General features: G+C 39.0%; 2 protein-coding genes across 4 annotated transcripts in view; both read left to right on the top strand.

Moving 5' to 3' along the window:
* Positions 1 to 1,524, top strand: part of LOC117469549 (mediator of RNA polymerase II transcription subunit 31) — a 7,356-nt gene extending 5,832 nt beyond the window's left edge. Inside the window, exon 4 of the mRNA XM_034113981.1 lies at positions 1,016 to 1,524. Within this exon, the coding sequence (XP_033969872.1) occupies positions 1,016 to 1,220 (205 nt within the window). The 3' untranslated portion in view covers positions 1,221 to 1,524. The remainder of the gene's footprint in view (positions 1 to 1,015) is intronic.
* An 8,833-nt stretch (positions 1,525 to 10,357) lies between these two features.
* Positions 10,358 to 19,996, top strand: LOC117469471 (flavin-containing monooxygenase FMO GS-OX5). 3 transcript variants are annotated; one of them, XM_034113886.1, is made up of 11 exons: positions 10,358 to 10,508; positions 10,588 to 10,765; positions 11,925 to 11,970; positions 12,389 to 12,592; positions 12,993 to 13,131; positions 14,074 to 14,216; positions 14,795 to 14,847; positions 15,792 to 15,916; positions 16,610 to 16,717; positions 17,547 to 17,756; positions 18,478 to 19,996. In XM_034113886.1, exons 4-11 carry the CDS (start codon positions 12,396 to 12,398, stop codon positions 18,787 to 18,789), a joined length of 1,287 nt encoding a protein of 428 aa, XP_033969777.1. In that variant the 5' UTR covers positions 10,358 to 10,508; positions 10,588 to 10,765; positions 11,925 to 11,970; positions 12,389 to 12,395; the 3' UTR covers positions 18,790 to 19,996. The 3 variants fall into 3 exon arrangements, with proteins under 3 accessions (XP_033969777.1, XP_033969776.1, XP_033969779.1); XM_034113885.1 differs by lacking the exon at positions 10,588 to 10,765 and having other exon boundaries at positions 18,478 to 19,995; XM_034113888.1 differs by lacking the exons at positions 10,588 to 10,765; positions 11,925 to 11,970.
* Positions 19,997 to 20,333: the final 337 nt, after the last annotated feature.

Genomic DNA, 20,333 nt, shown 5'->3' with positions numbered 1-20,333 from the left:
TAAGAAAGCTTAAATTCAGATAACCCAGATAGAGTTTTAATAAGAATTATAAGAATAACTTATTATCCCCTTTTTTTAGACTCATTACAGGGTTTAATTTATAATCTCTGCACCGTTTTTATCAAGAACCCCGATTTTTCTTTCTTTCAAATGTCGGAGTATAGACTCATTTCAGGGTTTAGGGACTCATACTGCTGACTCATTCCCAGGGATGGGTACCGAGCCCCGGTATTAAACGGGCCCCGGGGCTGAATTATTAAAGACCGTGGTACCGTTAAGCTCCGACGTTATCGGTCTTTTTATCGGTGCTGGAGACATTTAAAAAATATATCTCATATGTATTATTGCTGCACAAACATTATATTGCAGTTTTAGTGTCGCCAACTCCGTTTCTAATACGCAAAAAGACTGCAAAATGCGTCATTTTTAGTATTTTCGATCTCTCCAATCCAGACGAGAGATCTCTCTCCCCCGTCTGTGTGCGAGGGGGCGGGGCAGTTTACACACACGCTCTGCTACATGCAGCAACACACACACACACACACACACACACACACACACACACACACACACACACACACACACACACACACACACAGCGGAGATGGCGGGGAGAACGCGCTCTGAGGTGTGGTTAAACTTGACCCGTCTCGATGTGGACAATGCTCGTTGCCAAAAGTGCACCACGTTCAGACGGAGAAATGCACCGGGTTTGACTCTCTGTTCAAGTTTCAGCTACAATGAACCAACCCTGGTGCTGTTTCTTTTGATGTGAAATATTATTTATATTTTAAATAAAAAGCAATGTTAATTCTGTTTACAGTTCTGTCATCACATTATCTAATATGATTAAATAACACATTGTTGTTTCTGTTGTAGTAGTACCGTTAAAACCTACTCATTCCCGGCTCTAAGGACTCATTCCCTCTATAGTATAGTATAAACTCATGTTAGGGTTTTAGGACTCATAATGCTGACTCATTCCCGGCTCTAAGGACTCATTCCTCTCCCCCAGGTACCCTCACTGCCTGCACATGCTGGAGCTGCTGCAGTACGAGCACTTCAGGAAGGAGCTGGTGAACGCTCAGTGCACCAAGTTCATCGACGAGCAGCAGCTGCTCCACTGGCAGCATTACAGCAGGAAGCGCTCCAGACTGCAGCAGGCGCTCGCTGAGCAGCAGCAGCATGTAGCCACGCATGCTAACACATCCGCTAAGTGAGGAGGAGGAGGAGGAGGAGGATAATATTTTTCTTTCTTTTTTCACTTTTTGCTGTTGTCACCTGTCGACCTCCGTACTTTAGTAAATGCAAAAAGACCATGTTAAAAAATACGCATTTGACAACAACAGAAGAAGAAAAAATTTGATAAATTAACACACATTACACGAAGAGGAAGAGGAGGAAGAGGAGGAGGAGATAGTGGGACAATATTATTCTTTTTTTGGGCTTTTTGCCGATTCATGTACTTCTTTTTACATTCACTGAAAATAAAACAAAGCAAATAAACACGTCTTGAATCCAGAAGCAGATTGTCTTATTTGTGTTTCATAAAATGTGTGTGTTTTTATATCCACATCGTTTCTGAAGCTGCGACGTGTTTCTCCTGATAAAAGAGGTTTGAAGTGTGTTGGCACCCGTAGGCCACCGTACTTTAGTAAATGCAAAAAGACCCGTGAAAAAAACGCATTTGACAACAGAAGGAAAAAGACATAGATACATTAACAAACATTACACGAAGAGATAGTGGAGTTAAGAGGACAATATTTTAATTTTATTTTTTGCTCAAACATGTAATTCTGTTTTCACACATGTGAAGTTTGAGCACTTTTTGAACATTTTCATAGGAGTTATAGCGACATCGTCTTTTATGGCAAGGGATGCATTTCCATGGAAACGGCATATGGTGAGATCTCAGATTTGGCGTAGAGCTGTTGAGGCATGGACCGGTGATATACAAGTGAAGATTGGGGGACGATTGCACCGTGTCCATTGGACTTACAGCGACATCGTGTTTCATGGCAAGTGGTCTGTCGCCATGGCAACGGCATTTGATGACACCCCATAATACGCTTAGATGCGTTGATGGCTGCATCGTTACCAAACCTGTGAAGTTTTGGGCCGTTTGGAGCATTTTCACTGAAGTTATGAGAAAACCGTGTTTCATGGCGGGCATTGTGTTGCCATGGCAACGGCATGTCCCGTAGATGTCTTCACGGCTGGACTGTTAGCACACATGTGAAGTTTGAGCACTTTTTGAACATTTTCATAGGAGTTATAGCGACATCGTCTTTTATGGCGAGGGATGCGTTGGAAACGGCATATGGTGAGATCTCAGATTTGGCGTAGAGCTGTTGAGGCATGGACCGGTGATATACAAGTGAAGATTGGGGGAGGATTGGACCGTGTCCATTGGACTTACAGCGACATTGTGTTTCATGGCGAGTGGTCTGTCGCCATGGCAACGGCATTTGATGACACCCCATAAACGCTTAGATGCGTTGATGGCTGCATCGTTACCAAACCTGTCAATGTGACATCATCGTGTTCCATGACACAGGTGTTCATATTTGAGCTAACGACGACAGCTGTGTGTCACCAATAATGTATAAAATAGGTGGAACATGTTGAAGTCAGTATGAAGTCTCCATCAGACAGAAAAGAATAGGCTCAGACAGTCTGTTAAACTCCAGTGACCACGTCGTTAGCTCAAACACGAACACCTGTGTGTTATGACATCATCGTGTTCCATGACACAGGTGTTTATATTTGAGCTAACGAGGTGTGCAGAGATCAAAGGTTTGCATTGTTCTGAATGAGAGATGAACCTCTTACATGTGAACGTTTTGTGGAAGAACGATAACAGATAAAATAATATGAAGGCAAATTTCAAGATTTCCTCCACTCTAGCTGTGACATCACGCACTCTAGTTAATGTTAAAATCTGAAGAAAGCCTCTTTAACAAGGTCTGAACAATGTTTAATATCTCTAAAAGTAAGAATCAGATTTAAAAGTTGTGTTACACGAATAATGTCAGAAAGATGTGTAACATTTTAAAGTTGGAATGAGGTTTCTGAGTGAAAGTATGAATGAACAGTTAGCAGTTGAAGTCGCATGAAGATTTGTTGAAGTCTGAAGAATTTTTCCATTGACTTCAATGTTAAAAATGTGATGTATTATGGGATGTATCTCTGGAATTATGAAAGTTATGAATGATAAAAGTAATAGCAGTCGATTCCCGACCGAGCTGAACGTTTTGATGTTTGAACGGAGTTTCTGCGATGTTGAATGTGGGAGGAGAAGAGCGCCAAAATAATTGGACGGAATAATAATAAGTATTTTGTCCGTAGCATAACATATAGTGGGAATGCTGTATCAGCATTCCCACTAAATGAGATCAATTAGGGAGGATTTATTAGGGGACTTAATGTTAGGGCGAGTAGGACTGTCAACAATCTGAGTAACATTGAAATCCTCTGATACTGCAGTTAACCAGTCCCAGTTAAAATCTCCAAGTAGCACTATTTCCTTGTAGTCAAGTTGCAATAAAAGATTTGCTAGTGAAGACAAGGAGTCCTTGACAGCTGAGGGGGGTCTGTAACACCCCACCACCATGACCTGTTGCCCCTTTGCCAGAGGTGTGGACTCGAGTCACATGACTTGGACTCGATTCAGACTCGAGTCACCAATTTGATGACTTTGGACTCGACTTGACAAAATCACAAAACACTTGCGACTCGACTTGGACTTGAACACCAATGACTCGGGACTTGACTTGGACTTGAGCCCTCTGGCTTGAGGTGACTTGATAATTTAATTCAGAGGTCTCCAACACGCCGATCGCGAGCTGCCGCTAGAAGAGCAGACTCCCGTCGGGGAGAGCAGAATCTTCAGCCGCTGCAACTCTTGCTGAGAATCCTTGCAGGCAGGGGCGGGTCTTTATTTAGCTGGGCCACCATGCGGCCAATCATATGTGAGGACACACTAGGATCATACCATTATGTGAAAGAAGGGTGGGGGGCAGACGCTCCAAAGACAGCAGGTGTAGTGGTACAGGCCAGCTACACAGAGCCACGGGGAGACAGATTTAAATGCAAGCGCGTCGGAAAAAGTCAAGAAATGAGCGAAAACCGAAAAAAGAAGCAGCTTCTGGCTGCATTTCAATGATATTGGAGAAAGCAGAGCTGAGTGCAGGATTTGTAAAATGAAAATAACCTTCAGAGCAGGGTTTTTTTTTGGTAACCACTCAGGATGTATTGTCAGAGGTGGGAGAAGTTCAGATCTTGTACTTGAGTAAAAGTACCAGAGTGTAGGAATACTCGGTTACAATAAAAAGTCCTGCATTCAAAATGTTACAAGTAAAAGTACAAAAGTATTAGCATCAAAATACAGTTAAAGTACCACCTGCAGAGGGATGTAGATTCAGGTGTTCTTTTCCCCATAGAGACGCCTCGCTGCACATTATCCCTTGCATAAAGATAGATTGTGGGTCCCTTATAACATGTTGTACACAGTGGAAATAAACATTCTGGTCACCTCAACATCAGGGATCTTATCAATTAAACTCCTTCTGAATCAAACCGTCACGGTAGCCTTACCTTACTGATCCCTCTTAAAATAGAAGAAAACACGTTACTTTACCAGCAGAGAGAAAATAGATTATTAAATGATTAATGTGACTAATAAAGAGCAGTTTGATTATTAAGTATTATTCTGTTGATCGATGTCATTACATTTGGTGAAAAGCACATAATTACTTGTTTAAGACTCGTTTTGTCAAAGTTTAGGACTTGGACTTGACTTGAACTTGCCCATCCTGACTTGAGACTTGACTTGGACTTGAGCGCAAAGACTTGAGACTTGACTCGGACTTGAGCGCAAAGACTTGAGACTTGACTCGGACTTGAGCGCAAAGACTTGAGACTTGACTCGGACTTGAGCGCAAAGACTTGAGACTTGACTCGGACTTGCAAAACAATGACTTGGTCCCACCTCTGCCCTTTGCCACTTCTATATTTAAGGCTAAAAATTTGAATTGCTTACTGATAGATTTGGAAACCAATGTGGTTACACTGAACTTATTCTTAACATAAATGGCAACTCCACCACCTTTATTAGGCCGGTCGGAGCGATACACATTATAACCATTTAAGGCAATGTCAGAGGCCAAAATAGATTTATTTAGCCATGTTTCTGATAACACAATGACGTCAGCGTCAGTCGAGCTTGCCCAAATGCGGACAAAATCTAGTTTACCTAACAGACTGCGCACATTCAAGTGGATGAAACCCAACCCAGACCTAGCTTTAAAATCAGCAGGAGTAGCGATCGGACTACTACTACTGGGCGGACCAGGGTTAGGTTGAACATTTCCTGACAGTAATAACAACAACAAAAACAGGCATCTTTTCCTCTTAATCGACACACATACATTGTCATCTACTTTAGAATCACCAGAAAAGTCTGCGAGAGTGTGATTAGAGTTTAAGAAGCAGTCCTGAAGAACCATCATCGCAGGAAAACTAAAAAGACAAACATATATGAGTTCCCACAGTTGACAGTGCACATCAGAGCACAAACCAAGTCCTGGGCTGAAGTCGAATAGTCCATTTAGCTTAGGAACCTTCCTAACGGAGTGAAATGACCCGGAAGTCCCTCAGTGGCAGCCATGATAAGTGCCGTTCCAATTCTCTAGATGAAAGGAAAGGAGGTTTCAAACTTCCTTTATAACCTCCTTTAGCTTAGGAACCACTGGACCTCCCTAACCTAAAGGAGAGGAGAAAATGCTGCCCCACAATGCCTTGCGGCCGCGGCATTTGCCGTCACACAACAGTCGGCCGTTCACGGAAACAACCGATTATGAACGAGAAATGATATCAGGAAAGTTACGGTGCTTATTAAGCTTTTTAAAATGTATGTGGTAAGTTGCCAAAGTGCTTTGTTTTGAACGTTCATCAGTATTATAATCAAAAAGAGAAATATGAACGTTAGTTTTTACTGAAATGATCAAATAAAGTCAACATTTCACAGTCTTTACTGAGCTGTGTGGGGTTTGTTCAACTTTTAAAAGATGTTTGAATGGTGATATACACAGTGATAGATGTTAAGGACTAACGTTTATAATAAATACATTTGTATTGATTTTAAGATCTTTTCATACAGTCATACGTATTGGGATCATTTGTATTAATGTGGACCGGAGGGTGAGGGTGACGAGCATAAGTTTCACTTTCCTTTTTTATTTCAATTCCAACTTTGGTCATGAAGAATATGTTTCTCTGTTGTCCCCGTTCATAAAGCATAAAGCAACAGCATCAGAGCACGGTGCAGAGTCTCTAGATGAGTTTACAGTAGTCCCTCGTTCTTATTAAACATCCATGTTGTAGTCCGCTGTATAGAAAACTGTAGTTTCCATAGTTTCCCCACAGCAGCAGACGCACATTCATGACGTCCGCTGGCGCATCATAAACACGTCGGATAGTGGAAGTGCAGTCGGATTCTCTAAAGTACCGCAGTCTCTTCTCCTAAATCCTTTTGAATTCTCCTATCCACTATCCCTTAACCCCATGACGTTTCACTCAGGGGTCAAGGAATAGACGATAGGGTTAGACGATAGGAGCTGATTTTTGGATTATCCGACCGCAGCCAAGGGTTGTGCTCTTGTCTCAGACTGGGGCAAAGGTTCACCTTCCAACAGGACAACGACCCTAAGCACACAGCCAAGATAACAAAGGAGTGATTTCAGGACAAGTCTGTGAATGTCCTTGAGTGGCCCAGACAGAGCCCAGGTTGCGGTCGAATACTCCAAAAAAACAGCTCCTAAATTCTAACCCTATCGTCTATTCCTTGACCTCTGAGTGAAAGGTCACGGGGTTAAGGGATAGTGGATAGGAGAATTCAAAAGGATTTAGGAGAAGAGACTGCGGTACTTTAGAGAATCCGACTGCACTTCCACTATCCGACGTGTTTATGATGCGCCAGCGGAGGTCATGAATGTGCGCCTGCTGCTGTGGGGAAACTATGGAAACTACAGTTTTCTATACAGCGGACTACAACATGGATGTTTAATAAGAACGAGGGACTACTGTAAACTCATCTAGAGACTCTGCACCGTGCTCTGATGCTGTTGTTTTATGCTTTATGAACGGGGACAACAGAGAAACATATTCTCCATGACCAAAGTTGGAATTGAAATAAAAAAGGAAAGTGAAACTTATGCTCGTCACCCTCTCCCTCCGGTCCACATTAATACAAATGATCCCAATACGTATGATTGTATGAAAAGATCTTAAAATCAATACAAATGTATTTATTATAAACGTTAGTCCTTAACATCTATCACTGTGTATATCACCATTCAAACATCTTTTTAAAAGTTGAACAAACCCCACACAGCTCAGTAAAGACTGTGAAATGTTGACTTTATTTGATCATTTCAGTAAAAACTAACGTTCATATTTGACTTTTTGATTATAATACTGATGAACGTTCAAAACAAAGCACTTTGGCAACTTACCACATAGGCTACGTTTTGAACCGTAACTTTCATGATATCATTTCTCGTTCATAATCGATTGTTTCCGTGAACGGCCGACTGTTGTGTGACGGCAAATGCCGCGGCCGCAAGGCATTGTGGGGCAGCATTTTCTCCTCTCCTTTCGGTTAGGGAGGTCCAGTGGTTCCTAAGCTAAAGGAGGTTATAAAGGAAGTTTGAAACCTCCTTTCCTTTTAATTTAGAGAATTCGAACGGCACTTATCATGGCTGCCACTGAGGGACTTCCGGGTCATTTCACTCCGTTAGGAAGGTTCCTAAGCTTAATGGACTATTCGACCGCAACCCCAGACTTTACCCTGATTGAACATCTCTGGAGAGATCTGAAGATGGCTGTGCACCGACGCTCCCCATCCAACCTGATGGAGCCTGAGACGATCTGCAGAGAAGAATGGGAGAAACTGCCCAGAGATAGGTGTGGCATCATGCTCAGAAGACTTGAGGCCGTAACAGCTGCCAAAGGCGCTTCAACAAAGTATTGAGTAAAGGGTGCTTATGTACATGTGATATTTTAGTGTTTTGTTTTTAAATCATTTGCAAATATTCTTTTAAAACTTTTGCCACTTTGTCATTATGGGGTATTGTGTCTCGAATGTTGAGAAAACAAATGAATTTAATCCATTTTGAAATATGGCTGTAACATAACACAATGTGGGAAAAGTGAAGGGGTATGAATACTTTCCGGATGCACTGTAGATGTAGTGGAGTACAAGTACACCATGTACCTCTGAACTGTAGTGGAGTAGAAGTACACCATGTACCTCTGAACTGTAGAGGAGTAGAAGTACACCATGTACCTCTGAACTGTAGAGGAGTAGAAGTACACCATGTACCTCTGAACTGTAGAGGAGTAGAAGTACACCATGTACCTCTGAACTGTAGTGGAGTAGAAGAACACCATGTACCTCTGAACTGTAGTGGAGTAGAAGTACACAGTATCATAAAATGGAAATACTCAAGGAAAGTACAAGTACCTCTAAATAGTACTTGAGTAAAGTACTTGAGTAAATGTACTTAGTTACTTCTCACCACTGTTTAAATGATTAGATGAAATGGTTAACATGTAACCGTCCATCTCTTTCTTATGTTCCTGTTTTCAGGTTTCTTTAATCTCTCCTTTAAACTAGACTGAAGCCTCAATCTCTTTCTAATTTTACCCAATTTAAAACGTGAAGCGCTTTTATTCTGAAAGTCTCGGGCCGGATGTTCGTGGTTTAGCGTATACCGGAAGTGACCGTATTTTTTTTTTTTTTTTTTTTTTTTTTTTTATTGAACATTTTTTTAAACATACAAAAGCTCGGTGAGGATATCATCAACTTATCAACATAAGTTCAAGACATTCATTCACAATAAGACAAAAAAACATAACTAATACATCCAGTAAGAGCCAGGGGGAAAGAAAAAAGCATAAAGGCACAAAAACATTTAAGAGGCATTAAGCTTACTTAAAATAATAACCATTTGGAAATGTCATTGCAAATCTTTATAGACAGGTTACAAGATTGTATTTTTCTAAGGGACAGAAAAAAGGACTTGAACTCATTTATGAAACAGGGAAAGGAGGGCTTGCCTCCTCTCCATTTACTACAATGTAAATGGTATTTACCCAAAATAATAATTATATTTACCAAATCAGAAATGGGAGAGTCCAAATTATCAATATAATATAAAATGTGATATATTTTGAAGGCCGGAATATTTGTTAATTTAAGTAACAACCAATCTCTCACATTCGACCAAAACAATTCAGAAAAGGGGCAAGAGAAAAATAAATGTTCCAACGATTCATCAGATAAATTACAAAAGGAACATGGTTCCACTTCAAATTTAAATCTTGAATTTAAAAAAGTAGAAACCGGGTAGATTTTATGAACAATTTTAAAATGAGTTTCTTTTGCTTTAGGGGAAATAGGCCATTTTATAAAATCAGATAGAGCTTTTTCCATTACAGATAAAGTGTCTAAATCGGTCACTTGAGGAAATAAGCCTCTGTTAAAATTGTGAAAAATGTGGGATTTCAGGGAAGCATTAATAGATTTGTTATTCTTAAGAGTATCGCCAATAATTGAAGTGACCGTATTTCTCACTGTCACTACCCGATCCGTTCACCTGCCCGATCGGTACTGCGCATGTGCGAGATGGTCCGCCATATTGGACAACTCCGTACGGCAACCCAACTAGGACACTTGACACAGTGGCTTTTGGCAAAGCACACAAAAAAAACTCAAAAAACCGAGAGAGATGAGTTATTGTTATTACAACGTGACTTCACTATTATTTAACAACTATTTCTATTGGGTTCTTTTATTTGGGGTTAAGTACATTGTCAGAATAAGTGAGAAATGGATTTAACTTCTGTTAGACAGCTATCATACTGAATAAATATTTATGCAAAAACGTATGGCATTAATAATGTATATCTAATTACATTTAAAAATGTATGGCATTAATAATGTATATCTAATTACATTAACTGTGAATGTCTTTCATTTTATTTAAAATGAACAATTACATACAACATTTTCCATAAAAAAGTTGATTCAAGAACAAATCTCTGTTATTAGATCAGTACTTTTCTTATATGACTATTATTGCTAAATTTATACAGTCTATGGTAGTGACAGGCATGTTTAAAGTTGCGCATGCGCTATGAGCGCACATACGGGTACTTCTCAGGCATGCCGGGTAATCTGTGACGTTTCGCTCTCTCAAAAGTTGGGCCATTTTGTCATCATGCGCGATTGAGCAACTCTCATAGGAATGAATGAGGCCCCGCCTCCCACGCTGTATCCAGTTCTTATTATACATCCATGCTCAAACCGGTCAGCTGTCACAACTTAAATCGTCTCGTTGAGCTAACTGGTGCCCACCGACATAACGTTTAGTATCTCCGTTTTCTCTGCTTTCCGAGGCGGAATATCAACACAGCGGGAAGGATACACACCGACAGACACTACGGTAACTCCTATTTTACTCATTATTGATAATTAACTCGAGAATTGTGTTTAAAAGTGTCTCTTTAAACTCTAATAACTAGCTCGTAGCCCCTCTGGGAGCACAGAGGTCCAGGTGATGCTGTTGGAGCCTCTCAGGTTATTATGGGATGCACACAGAGTTGACCAGCAATCTCGTAGCCTACCTTGTGTTTAAGGTCCATGAAGAAATACAAAATAACCTGGAAGGAAACAGGAATGAAGACCAAAGAAAATCGCCTGGTAAAACTAGTTTTTTTTAACGAGGAGTTTTTGGTTTTTACACCTGGCAAAGCATACTTTCTTTTAATAAGCAATATATATCTTCTTTACCCCGTCACTACTTTTTACATGTTTTATTTGCAAAACTTGTTCTCTGTGTCCCGGCTAAATATAATGTACTTATTCCAGCTGTTATTAGATTTATGAGCGTATTCTAAAAGTCTTCCCAGACTCTTTATCCCATCATAAGAACATGTATATCCTGTTATCTGGACAACGTGTTATCTTTACTATATTCTTCTTTATCTCTGAAGTCAAACAGACAGCAGATCAAAGTTCTATGAGCTCATGGTCAATGTATAGATGAGAGTTAAGTAGAGCCACTAAACACTGATATACACCTGAACATCAGCAGGAGAGGACTCTTTAAAGTAGACACACTACATACTGATATACACCTGAACATCAGCAGGAGAGGACTCTTTAAAGTAGAGACACTACATACTGATATACACCTGAACATCAGCAGGAGAGGACTCTTTAAAGTAGAGACACTACATACTGATATACACCTGAACATCAGCAGGAGAGGACTCTTTAAAGTAGAGACACTACATACTGATACACACCTGAACATCAGCAGGAGAGGACTCTTTAAAGTAGAGACACTAAATACTGATATACACCTGAACATCAGCAGGAGAGGACTCTTTAAAGTAGAGACACTACATACTGATATGCACCTGAACATCAGCAGGAGAGGACTCTTTAAAGTAGACACACTACATACTGATATACACCTGAACATCAGCAGGAGAGGACTCTTTAAAGTAGAGACACTACATACTGATATACACCTGAACATCAGCAGGAGAGGACTCTTTAAAGTAGAGACACTACATACTGATATGCACCTGAACATCAGCAGGAGAGGACTCTTTAAATCACAAAGAAAACAGTTTTTATTGTAGTATTATATATCTTTATTGAACAAAGACCATGCATAAAAATACATTAATCGCAATCAAATGTGTATATTCACACTTTGACTTAATTGAACTATAATTACTATATTGTTTGTTAAATGTGAAGTGTCGTTACCTCTTGCTGCCACTAGGTGTCACCAAATTTAAACTTTTCTCAATTTTAAATGTGGTTTTTTTTGTGTTTTGTTTTTAAGGCATTACTCTGTTCCTAACATCCCGACCATAGAGAGAACTTTAAAGGTAACTAAATACATATGTTTTATTGAGTCAAAATATACATATACTGTCAGATTACACCCAAACACAGCAGGTAGAATTAATAACACGTTCAGAATCAGGTTTATTGCCTTATGGACTATATTGGACCAACACTGTCATCTTCTATATTACGAGGGTTTCCTCCTTCAGCCTAGCGCTCCTGTGCACTTTGGATTTGACTGTTTTTGTGTTTTCCTGTAACATTGTCACCCCAGTATACATTCATTTTTTAATTTTTATTATTATTACTATCTAACTACATTTTGTTGTTGCCTCAGATAGAGAATGGTAGAGGTTGGGGATCCCTACGATGTTCAGTGTTTTTTTATTTCTCATTCGTATCTACGCACCTTACTTGTCATGTCATGTCTGAGCTGTTGTGTTTTGTGTTGTATCTCAGGGTGAGGATGCTGCGGGTGGCGGTGGTCGGTGGAGGGGCGGCGGGTCTCTGTGCAGCGCGGCACATCCTGTCCAAAGGGAAACGCTTCGCCCCCCCCGTGTTGTTCGAGCTCACCGACAACATCGGGGGAACCTGGTGCTATGACGAGAGAATCATGTACGAGAACGGGAGGCCGGTTCACAGCAGCATGTACCGAGACCTACGGTAAATCAGTGCCTTCGTGTTAATGCAGACAGAAATAATGTGAATAAATGTAATAAATGTGTCCCTCTATATACAAGTAAATGGAATATGATATATTAGACAAATAATTTGCAAGATGCAAACAGATGAATGTTTATGGATGTTCTTTAAAAAGTTCAGGTGTTTAATAGTCTTATGGCCTGTGGAATGAAATGGTCTCTGAGTCTTCTTTTCAATATCTTCATTAAAATTGGTTTTATTTCCTTCACACGGTAACTTATTGATGCTAGTGGAACATGTTTACTGAAAACCAAAGTGGGCCGAGGATGCTTCCCTGAGGAACACCATGTTCAGGAAACTTCATAAAACACTCACGGTGCTGTTTAAATTTGAGTTTTACAGCCTCCTTCTCCTCCCGCAGGACGAATCTTCCCAAAGAGGTGATGATGTTTCCTGATTTCCCCTTCGACTCCGAGCTGAGCAGCTTTTTGCCGCACCACGAGGTCCAGAAATACCTGGAGAAATACTGCCAGAGCCACGGCATCCGGCCTCACATCCGCGTGAGTGCATCATTTAAAAACCCCAAATAAATACCCCTTAAAACCTGTTAGTATTTCATCTTAAGTTAGGTTTACAGTACTAAACTCTGCAGGCTTTATTAGTCTTAAAACTCTGAAATGAGTCGGCATAATGAGTCCTAAAACTCTGAAACGGGTCATAATATAGAGTCCTAAAACCCTGAATTGAGTCAGTGTTACGAGTTATAAAACCCTGAAGTGAGTCAGCATAATGAGTCATAAAACGCTGAAATTAGTCAGCATAATGAGTCATAAAACGCTGAAGTGAGTCAGCATAATGAGTCCTAATACCCCAACTTGAGTCAGCATAGTGAGTCCTAAAACCCTGAAATTAGTCAGCATAATGAGTCCTAAAACCCTGAAATGAGTCAGCATAATGAGTCCTAAAACCCTGAAGTGAGTCAGCATAATGAGTCCTAAAACCCTTAAGTGAGTCAGCATAATGAGTCCTAAAACCCTGAAGTGAGTCAGCATAATGAGTCCTAAAACCCTGAAGTGAGTCAGCATAATGAGTCCTAAAACCCTGAAATTAGTCTGCGTTACGAGTCATAAAACCCTAAAAAGAGTCGGCATAAAGTGGTGTTGATATGTGGAGATTATCCCGCTGAACTAAACGCATAAGAATCATAATTGTTTGTTTGGCACAGAGATTATTTTCCGACATAATCCAAATTCACAAAGCGAAATCCCATTGGACCAGAGAGATGTTGCCTTCAGGGACCAACAGAACCAGAGAGATGTTGCCTTCAGGGACCAACAGAACCAGGGAGATGTTGCCTTCAGGGACCAACAGAACCAGGGAGATGTTGCCTTCAGGGACCAACAGAACCAGGGAGATGCTGCCTTCAGGGACCAACACAGAAGCACCACATCCTACAGCTCTGTTTTAGCCTTGTGTTTATCGTCCTCTCTGTTGTTCTCCAGTTTAACACAGCGGTGGAGAAGGTGACGCCTGTTGTTTTGGCGTTGGAGGAAAACAATGAACAGACGACGTGGGAAGTGACGTCTTGTGATTCCTCCGGTCTTCAGAAAACAGAAACCTTCGACTCCATCTTCGTCTGCTCCGGGTGAGATGTGATGAAATCTGCATTTAACCCGTGGGCATCACTCTGGACTTTTTGGGCTTTTTAATTTGTAATTTTGACATGATTTGTTGCTGTTTATGCAGATAACTTACATTAACTAAGTGTATATCAGCTGCTATAATCAGTGTATAATGATAATGTGTGTATTCCCATTGAAAGCTGTTAAAATCAGAGTTGAATAAAATCCTTAAAATGTATTTATTTTTTTACAATTGTTCACTAGATTGAGACATTTTCTCATGTTTGCCCCACTAAGTAGACAGAACATAATTATATTGTTGTTTTTTATATATAAAAAGGACAATATATACATATAAACAAACATATTTGGTAGTTATGATTATGACTGAAGTTGGTTAAACTGTTTCAAACCATTTTTAGGATTATGTTGTCCTTTTTCTTATGTATTTCCATACTTCATTTAACGTATCACTTTATTATTTCTTAAATTGTTAAGTGTCTTTACCTCCTGCTGCCACTAGGTGTCGCCAAAGTTCAGTATTTTCTCATTTTAAGTGTGTTTTTTTGTGTTTTAACATTTGTTTTTGTTTGTTTTTAAGGCATTACTCTGTTCCTAACATCCCGACCATACCGGGGATGGAGAACTTTAAAGGTAACTTAATAAATATGGTTTATTAAATCGACATGTATTTATACATACTGTCAGATTCAACCCGATAGATTCAATAACACGTAGGTCATATTAAAATACAAATAAATGCAAGAAAACTCTTAAGATTCATTGGATTTTTGACTTATTAAAGTGTACTGTATATCTAAAGTGTAGATATATATATATATATCTACTGTTGATATATTTATATATACTTTTTAACTCATGTGTATTTCCTTATTAACCAGCTTATTAATAATTTTCCAATTCGGGTTCAATAAAGTATCTAAAATTTAAATTAATTCAATGAAAATACAACATTTCTGATGGCTATTTTTGGTGGAGCTATGCTAGCAATTTTCCCCTGCTTCCAGCCTTTGTGCTAAGCTAGGTTAACAGCTTCCCCCTGCTTCCAGCCTTTGTGCTAAGCTAGGCTAACAGCTTCCCCCTGCTTCCAGCCTTTGTGCTAAGCTAGGCTAACAGCTTCCCCCTGCTTCCAACTTTTTTAGCTGAGTTAGGCTAATATTTCCCCCCTTCTTCCAGTCTTTAAGCTAAGCTATGCTAATAATGTCCCTCTGCTTCCAGTCTTTAAGCTAAGCTATGCTAATAATGTCCCTCTGCTTCCAGTCTTTACGCTAAGCTATGCTAATAATGTCCCTCTTCTTCTAGTTTAAGCTAAGCTATGCTAATAATGTCCCTTTGCTTCCAGTGTTTATGCTAAGCTATGCTAATAATGTCCCTCTGCTTCCAGTCTTTAATAATAATAATAATAATAATACATGGAATTTTTATAGCGCTTTTCCTAATGCTCCAAGACGCTTTCTTTAAACTAAGCTATGCTAATAATGTCCCTCTGCTTCCAGTCTTCATGCTAAGCTATGCTAATAGTTTCCCCCTGCTTCCAGTCTTCATGCTAAGCTATGCTAACAGTCCTCTCTGAGCAGGACAGGTGCTCCACAGTCACTCTTACAGATCTGCTGAGTCGTTCTCTGGGAAGACCGTCATCGTTCTGGGAGCAAAAGCTTCAGGACTGGATATTTCCATGGAGCTGGCTAACGCTGGAGCCCAGGTAACAAAAACATTGAGTTCAGGTGACAAACTTTAGTGGATTAATGTGGAGATCATTATTATGATGTTTGTGAGGCGGTTTCTTAGATTCAGTAAAGAAATATTCCTCAGAAAAAAGGGTAAAAGAAAAGAATACCCAGAATATTTATTTGAATATAAACTAATCACTGCGTTTTTAAAGAATAAAACTTCTAACAGAACATTCTCCATGATTAGAAGTTAATGGATGCTCATGTTTAACAACCAAAACTGTCATTTATCCAGGTCTTATTTCAGTATTGCACAAATCAAACTAAGAATGCACTATTTAAAGTTCATCTGCAGAAATAGTATTTATTTTATATGTCCTAATATCTGACATTTCATATTTTACCATTAGCTTAATAGATAGGTAGATTAGTACTTTATTGATCCCAATGTGGAAAATGTCTGTGCAGCATAAAAAAACAAGGCAATGTACATAAGAGAAATGAAGACACTAGAAATAAACAATCCAAAATATTTCTAAAATAAAATAGCATTAAAAAGTTAGAAAAATAGAAACTGAATATTAAATATTTTCTTACCAATTGAAACAGAAGTTCTGGCAAAATATCACTCTCAAAATGGTGCAAATATTGAACAATAATGGCACTAAAATGGGACACAAATGGCCAATTCATGAAGACTTTTCTCTGGTTTGTTTTGTGTGCAGGTGCGTCTGAGTTTCTCCGGCCCTCCGCTCACCTTCCCTCTTCCTGACGGGATCCAGGAGGCCGGTTTAGTCGAGGCGGTCGAGAGAGACGGCAGCATTCGCTTCCAGGTCAGGAAATCTACCAGCAGCAGGAATAATAATGTGCACTTTAACCCAGTTTGTGAAGATCCAGGGATTCAGAGGGTCCTTAGGGTTAGGGTCTGAAACGGTCTAAAGATATCTTAAACAGTCTTTATTAATCATAAAGTCTTAGTTAGTCTTGATGATTATTAAGAATTCTTTAGAAAGTCTAAATGAGTTAAAATCCTACGAAGTCTTAAAAAGTCTCACATGTCTTTGAAAGTAATGAAGTCTTTAACCATGTTTTTTAAGTCTTAAACAGTCATATAATAAACCTTAAGTATTTGTAAGTAATTTCCTTTAAAGTATTAAAGTTGTAATCTGTTTTTTAATTCTTTAAAGGTCTTAACCAAGCTTAACAAATCTTTATAAGTCTTATTTAGTGTAAAAAAGTTCTTGAACAATCTTAAAAAGCCCTAATAAGTCTTCAATAAACCTTCATAAGACTTGAAAGGTGTTCTTAAGTCTTAAACATGTCTGAAACGGTCTTAAAATTCCACATACGTCTTAAACAGTCTTATACATTCTTAATAAACCTTAAAAAGTCAATTCCTTTCAAGAATAAAAGTCTTAAATCCGTTTTTTAAGTCTTAAAAGGTCTTCAATAAACCTTCAAAAGTCTTTCAAGGGGTTATTAAGTCTTAAACAGGTCTGAACGGGTCTTTAAAGAGTCTTAAACAGGTCTGAACGGGTCTTTAAAGAGTCTTAAACAGGTCTTGAGATTCCACATAAGTCTTAACAGATCTTAAGACGTTTCCATCCGTCATTACCAGTCTTAAAAGGTATTGAACATTAATGAAGACCCTTCCTGTTGCAGGATGGCTCCTCGGGCCCTGCAGACGTCCTGCTGTTCTGCACCGGATACGTCTTCAGCTTCCCGTACCTGGACGCCGCTCAGCTGAAGCTACAGATCCAGGATCAGCTGCTGGCGCCCCTGTACCGCCACATGATGCCCCCCAACTTCCCCTCGCTCTTCTTCATCGGCATGTGCAAACTCATCTGCCCCTTCCCCAACTTCCACTGCCAGGTAGGCCGACCCGACCAAAAAATAAGGAGGTTAAAGATACCTGAGAACCATTTCAGAAGTCTTAAACAGTCTAAGGAAGTCTGAGAAAGTCTTAAACCTTCTGAGAAAGTCTTAAACCTTCTGAGAAAGTCTTAAACCTTCTGAGAACGTCTTAAACTGTCTGAGAACGTCTTAAACCTTTTTAGAAAGTCTTAAACCTTCTAAGAAAGTCTTAAACCTAAGTTTTAAACGGTATAATTATCCAAAAGCTACCGGAGACTCAACTACCGGATAATAAGAGACAACAGCTGGGCGCCTTAAAAAGTCTCTATGTCTAAATAAGTCTTAAAATGTGTTAAAGGTTCTAATAAGTCTTTAAAAGTCTTAATAAGTCTTAAACAGTCCGAGAAAGTCTCAAACCGCCTTAAACCATCTGAGAAAGTCTTAAACAGTCTGAGAAAAAGTCCTTATAAGTATTTAAAAAGTCTTAAACTTTCTGAAACACAATTCTTAATCCTTCTTAAAAACTAAGTCTATAGCAGTCTTAAAACGTGTGACGCCTCGTTTGATCCACAGAGGTTGTTTTAGTCGATCCTAATGACTCCCTGTGGTGCGTTCAGGTGCAGTTCGCTCTGGCGGGTTGTTTTAGTCGATCCTAATGACTCCCTGTGGTGCGTTCAGGTGCAGTTCGCTCTGGCGGGTTGTTTTAGTCGATCCTAATGACTCCCTGTGGTGCGTTCAGGTGCAGTTCGCCCTGGCGGTGCTGGATGGCTCCGTCTCATTACCCTCGGCTGCTCTGATGGAGCAGGAGGTGCTGGAGGAGCTGCAGGAGAAGGAGCAGCGAGGCGTTCAGCAGCGCCACCTGATGGTGCTCCAGCAGCAGCAGTGGGATTACTGCTCGATGCTCGCTGACACCGCTCAGTTCCCCCCGCTGCCGCCTGCCGTCAGGAGTCTGTACGAGGAGGTGTGGAGGCAGCGCCGAGAACACCCCAAACACTACCGGAGAAACAACTACCGCCTGATCGCAGACGACCGCTGGGAGCTCGTTCACTGACCGAGACAATAGCTGATACCTTACCTTAGCTAAGGAGGTTTAAAACAGATGCAGATTAACAGTATTAATATATAATAACAGATGAATAACTACCGGTGACTCAACTACCGCCTGATCGCAGACGACCGCTGGGAACTCGTTTACTGACGGAGACAATAGCTGATACTTAAAACAGATGCAGATGAATAATATTAATATATAATAACAGATTCATATTAAAAAAACAAAAAATCTGAAAACTACCGGAGAAAGTGTTAAATCAGTTTTTTTAAGTCTTAAAAGGTCTTGAAAAGTCTTAACAAATCTTAATAGTCTCAAAAAGTGTGAGACTATGTTAAAAACTCTTAATAATTTCTAAAAAGTCTTTAACATTGTAATAAGTATTAAACTCTATAATTATCTAAAAGCTACCGGAGACTCAACTACCGGATAGTTAGAGACAACAGCTGGGAGTCTTAAAAAGTCTTTGAGACTAAATAAGACTTAAAATGTGTTAAAAGTCTTTAAAAGTTCTCATAAGTCTTTTGAATACGTAATAAGTCTTTAGAAGTATTTAAAAGTCCTCGTGAAAATCCTCATAATTCTTTTTAAATCTTTAAGTCTTTAAAATTCCTAATAAGTGTTAAATAAGTCTGAAAATGTCTTTGAAAAACTTTAGACTTTTTAAGAATTTCAAAGTCTTTAAAAAACGTAAAATATCAAAAGAAATCTGTTTTAGATATTTTCATTCTTAAACCCAAATAGTTTTTGTCTCTGACACGTGAAGAAAATGAAAAGTATAATAATGTTTATTGTTGTAACATTGGAATTAAAAAACGTACTGTAGGATCCTCGTGTTCATCGTCCAGGAGAAGATCGAAGAAAACCAGACGCTGTGAAATAAATATGCAAAAAGGAAATATTCAAAAAAGTGATTTAATTGGTTCTGAAACTAGAAATAACTGATTAAATAAACTCAAGAACTCTCACCTGAAGAGGACAGTTGAAGTCATCGTAGAATGTAACGTCAATAATGAAGACCACAACTCCCATGATGCAACACTACCTCACCTCTTTAGCAACAGAGATTCACTTTTAATTTTCCACTGAACTTTTCTAAGATGTTGTGTAACTTTGTTTTAATGCTTACTGATCACTGAATGTGTGAAATGATTAAATTAATTCATTAAAATAAAATGTCTTTTATGAATTATTTTGTGAGCAGCAGTCAATCTGATTCATATATAATCACCTTTATTTATTATTAAATCAATACTTTAATATTGAATTTTAAGATTTTAGATTTTACAATTTAATTTGTATTAAAAAAATATAAAAATGTTAAATTAATTATTTCATCAAGGATGTCTTTTGTAAATGTTTACTATTTAAAAAAAATACGTCGAGTGAATGTAAATATAAAATAAACAACCTGACCCTTTAAGAATCAACAATACATTTGTCATTGTATTCAACTATATTCATTTACACATTTCAGATTTCATTGCATAGCTTTTATTCCATATTACATTTTTATTAAAATAAATATTTGATATAACTATTTA

Source organism: Trematomus bernacchii, unplaced genomic scaffold, assembly GCF_902827165.1.
Source record: "Trematomus bernacchii unplaced genomic scaffold, fTreBer1.1, whole genome shotgun sequence".
Lineage (NCBI taxonomy): Eukaryota > Metazoa > Chordata > Actinopteri > Perciformes > Nototheniidae > Trematomus > Trematomus bernacchii.
This window is presented reverse-complemented; position numbering and strand designations above follow the sequence as displayed.

Bases quoted from the DNA above. Each gene is read 5' to 3' on its own strand.
- LOC117469471 (XM_034113888.1), top strand. From the start codon at position 12,396: ATGCTGCGGGTGGCGGTGGTCGGTGGAGGGGCGGCGGGTCTCTGTGCA. The intron at 12,593-12,992 runs GTAAATCAGTGC...CTCCTCCCGCAG, and splicing joins AGCATGTACCGAGACCTACG to GACGAATCTTCCCAAAGAGG. The intron at 13,132-14,073 runs GTGAGTGCATCA...GTTGTTCTCCAG, and splicing joins GCATCCGGCCTCACATCCGC to TTTAACACAGCGGTGGAGAA.